The sequence below is a fragment of the Pavona decussata genome, unplaced genomic scaffold, assembly GCF_977016875.1.
Source record: "Pavona decussata unplaced genomic scaffold, jaPavDecu1.1 SCAFFOLD_679, whole genome shotgun sequence".
Taxonomy (NCBI): Eukaryota; Metazoa; Cnidaria; class Anthozoa; order Scleractinia; family Agariciidae; genus Pavona; species Pavona decussata.
This window is the reverse complement of record NW_028145891.1, coordinates 14,582-18,406: the sequence shown is the minus strand read 5'-3', so window position 1 is coordinate 18,406 and position 3,825 is coordinate 14,582. Positions and strand designations below refer to the sequence as shown.

The 3,825-nt window shown below is 41.4% G+C and overlaps 1 protein-coding gene across 1 annotated transcript; it reads left to right on the top strand.

The window, feature by feature from the left end:
* Positions 1-652: 652 nt before the first annotated feature.
* Positions 653-3,493, top strand: LOC146449018 (uncharacterized). Its single transcript, XM_085102045.1, has one exon. The coding sequence runs from the start codon at positions 919-921 to the stop codon at positions 2,641-2,643; it is 1,725 nt and encodes a 574-aa protein (XP_084958171.1). The 5' UTR covers positions 653-918; the 3' UTR covers positions 2,644-3,493.
* Positions 3,494-3,825: the final 332 nt, after the last annotated feature.

Here is a 3,825-nt window from a genome sequence, read left to right as displayed (position 1 = left end):
AGGACGTTGCGTATTAGTCTCTCCCAGACTCCACTAGCATGCAAAGCTTTCGGCGGTTGGAAAACCCACTGGCATCCCTTCTGCAGGAGTTCATCCTGAATTTGCCTCTGGTTCCAGCCCTCAATGGCCTCTCTAATCTCTCTCTCTCTCTCTCTCTCTCTTTCTCTCTTCTACATTTCCCAAAATTTGATCCTGGCGCATTTTGCTGCCTTCGATTGAATGAGACTTCACCAAATTTTAAAGACCGTTTTCATTTCGCCGAAGCGCTTGACTTACGCTTTTTGGATTTTTTCTATAGTCTTTGACTCTTTTTTTCGCTGATTTTAAGTTTCGTTGGCTGTTCCTATATTCCAAAAGGAACGTTCCTCTAGTATGGACTGTTCCTCGTTTTTGTGTTCCTATTGACTATAAGAGGACCAGATGTTTTACAAGGTAGGAACAAAACGTTCACTTAAGTGTAAAAGAGGAATATTTCGTTCCGAGTTCCCAATTGTAAATGGAACATATTGTTCTCAAATTGATAAATTAGGACTGTTTTGTTCCGAGTTCCTATCTGTTGATGGAACACAGTGTTCCCAAATTGGTCATTAAGGACTGTTTTGTTCCGAGTTCCTATCTGTGAATAGAACATATTGTTCCCAAATTGGTCGTTTGAGAACAGATTTTGGACCATTTTTCTACGCATTCCCATTTTGTTCCCAAATTAAGGTTGCCTTTGGGAATGAGGCAAACAAGAAGGCGCGCTCAGACCTGCTTGGGCGAGTTTGGTGGCATGTCACTGTCATGAATTTTGCACAATAGTAATGAGGGCGGGCAAGTAAGGGCATGCTTTGGCAAATGCAAACATATATGCAGTTCCTTTGCTCGTCATCCGCTCCTCGGTTATGGTTCAGATTTAAAGGAGATCGTGTTGACTAGATGTGCTTAAAAGGCAAAATGAGCAAGAAGTATAAAGTCGATTGGTCGGATATCGATGGAGCGTCGCCCAAACCGAAACGGCTTCACTTGGAAAAAGATGAAACCAACAGCTTGTATCACTGCCCAATACAAGAGTGCGACCATGATGGATTTCAAAGTCAAAGAGGGTGCAGAAAACATGTTTATAACAAGCACAGTTGGTTCTTTTATTTTGATGAAAAGCCCAATTCGAAAGAAATCACAGATTCGCGAAATGTTCCGATGGTGAAACCAATTCAAGATCGAACAACTGAAACCACAAAGCATGCCGTAAAGATACTTCCTTCGTTTTCATTATCGTGTGACATTGCCGAGTTGCTCACAAAATGGTTGACTGGAAGTGGTGGCGGTTACAAGAAGGATCGCGCAGCGCAACAAATAGTTACAAGATGCTTTAAGTTTCTAAGATTTTGCTGTGAAGACGAGGAAGAGTTGACTTTTGACGTGGTGGACTTTAGTTTATGTTCTCCAAATTTGTTGTTCAAGTTTATCGACTACTTACAAGACGAATGCAAGCTCGGCCATGGTGGGCGTTTAGGCTACATAGACGCCATTTCTGAAATGATCGACTTCAGAAAACTTCATGGCGCATCAGAGGCAGTCTTTCAAAAGTTCTCTGCAACAGAGTTGTACCTCAAAAGAGCGCGAAAGACAGTTGCAAAGATGATGCGATTGCAGTGGACACAAGATTTAGACATTGAAACACTGGAAGCAAGAGGCCACTGGGCAACAATGGAGGAGCTGTTGGAGGTCGTGAAATTCCATCTGCCGCGCTACGAAAATACCGTGAAGATGTGTAAATCGAGTCCAGCTCAAGTTAACCCCTCGGACTTGACATTTGCCACGAAATTCGTAGCCATGTATCTGTTCATCAAAGTGAAGGGGTCACGTCCTATGACTTATCAATATTTGACGGTGGACATGATTGATGCAGCTAAGAAAAAGGGTGGATTCATTGATCAGAAAACGTTCAAGACTGCCGGAAAGTATGGATTTGATTCTTTGATTCTTTCCGACGCAAACATGCAAGTGCTCAATGGCTATATCTCGTACGTTAGACCTTTGCTTAAACCCAAGTGTGATTTCGTTCTCGTCAACAGAAATGGAGGCCAGCATGGTAAATTGGGCGAGATCATGAGCAAACTGGTGTTTGATGCAATTGGAAAGTACATCCATCCCACGCGTTATCGCCAAATTGTTGAAACGCAGAGCCTCAACCAGCTCACTAGCGAAGAGCAGAGGATTTTGTCGGAAGACCAAAAACACAGCTCTGCCGTTGCTAAAGTTCACTATCAAAAACAACGATCCCGAGAAGTTGCTTTGAAGGGTCACGAGTGCCTACAGAAACTACAAGGCGCCAAGGGGTCAGAAGTGGACGAGGACGTCAACGCAAGACTCGGCGATTCAACTTCCACCGCCGGGCCTTCTGTTGAACCAGTGGAAAATGTCAACACCTCCCCCAAAAAGGACGCCCTGCCTAAAAGAATCTTGCGCTCTCAGAGGAACATTCGTCATGTTTTGAAATTCACAGCAGAAGAGGACTATTTTCTAAAGGAAGGAATAACTAAGCACGGATTTGGACAGTGGACAGCGATATTGAGAGATCTAGATTTCAGGTTTCAGGAGGGTAGAACTGCCGATTCTCTTAAGAAAAGGGCTGCTTCGAAAATTCCGTTGAGCGAATAAAACAACAACAACACTGCAAATGTAGTCAACGACGCAATCTTCATTTTAATTCTCTCTCTCTTTGTTTTTTTTTTTTTTTTTTTTCAGTGGCAATTTTCTATCACCATTCACAAACACACTGATGTATATAATGTAATAATTTTATCAAGCCGACCTAACCTAGCCGTACATGTTCCAGTTCCAACTGTGTGTGTAATTCTGACCCAAAAACAAACTCTAGGTAATGTTAAACAAACTCGAGCATTCATTTTACATTTTCTCTGTGTCTCAGTGTTTCTCTATTTCTGCTGCTGGCTAAAATAGCTCAGAATTGTTTTGCGTGGCTTCTTGTCCCTGACTTGAGTTCGTTCTCCAGACTTGGGTCTTTTTCGCGAAGTTGATTACTAGGTGCAGAAGTTGTTAATTGCACTTTTTCATGACAAAAGGGGTAACAATCATCTGGTACCGTTAAGGTCGTTGTTGATCATGTTGTCACATTTCGAAAAAAAGATTACAATGAAAATTTGTCCATGAATCTAAAATCACTGGGTGAAGGTTGTTTTGTCCGCAAATACCGTGAAATCCGCCCTACCTACAGTTTCCTTCGAAGAGCAAGAACTTCCACTCTCTGACAATGTGCTAGTTTACCAGCAGAACATTTTTCACAGAACTGTTAGATAAATGTTATTTATAGTCCCTTTTCTAACTGTAACTGTCTTCCAATGAACATTGTAAGACATCTTCAGTGTAAAAGCGAAGTATTAAGTCATATTGCATTTTCATAGTTCTGATGTATATCACATAAGGCAAAACAAACGATTAAAGCAACATGTGTCGATGTAGTTCGTTAGACTCTATGACACATTGCTTACATTATTTTCCCACGTAGCAATTAGCAGTCGAACTCTATTGAAGCAGCCCAAGTTTAGTTTCTTGTTTATTTCACATTCGTTACGGACTTTACTAAGCATCGCACATCAAGAAATAAAAGTCTTGATTACTAGGTGCAGAAGTTGTTAATTGCACTATTTCATGACAAAAGGGGTAACAATCATCTGGTACCGTCAGGATCATTGTTAATCATGTTGTCACATTTTGAAAAAAAGATGGCAATGAAAATTTGTCCAAGAATCTAAAATCACTGGGTGAAGGTTGTTTTGTCCGCAAATACCGTGAAATCCGCCCTACCTACAGTTTTCTTCG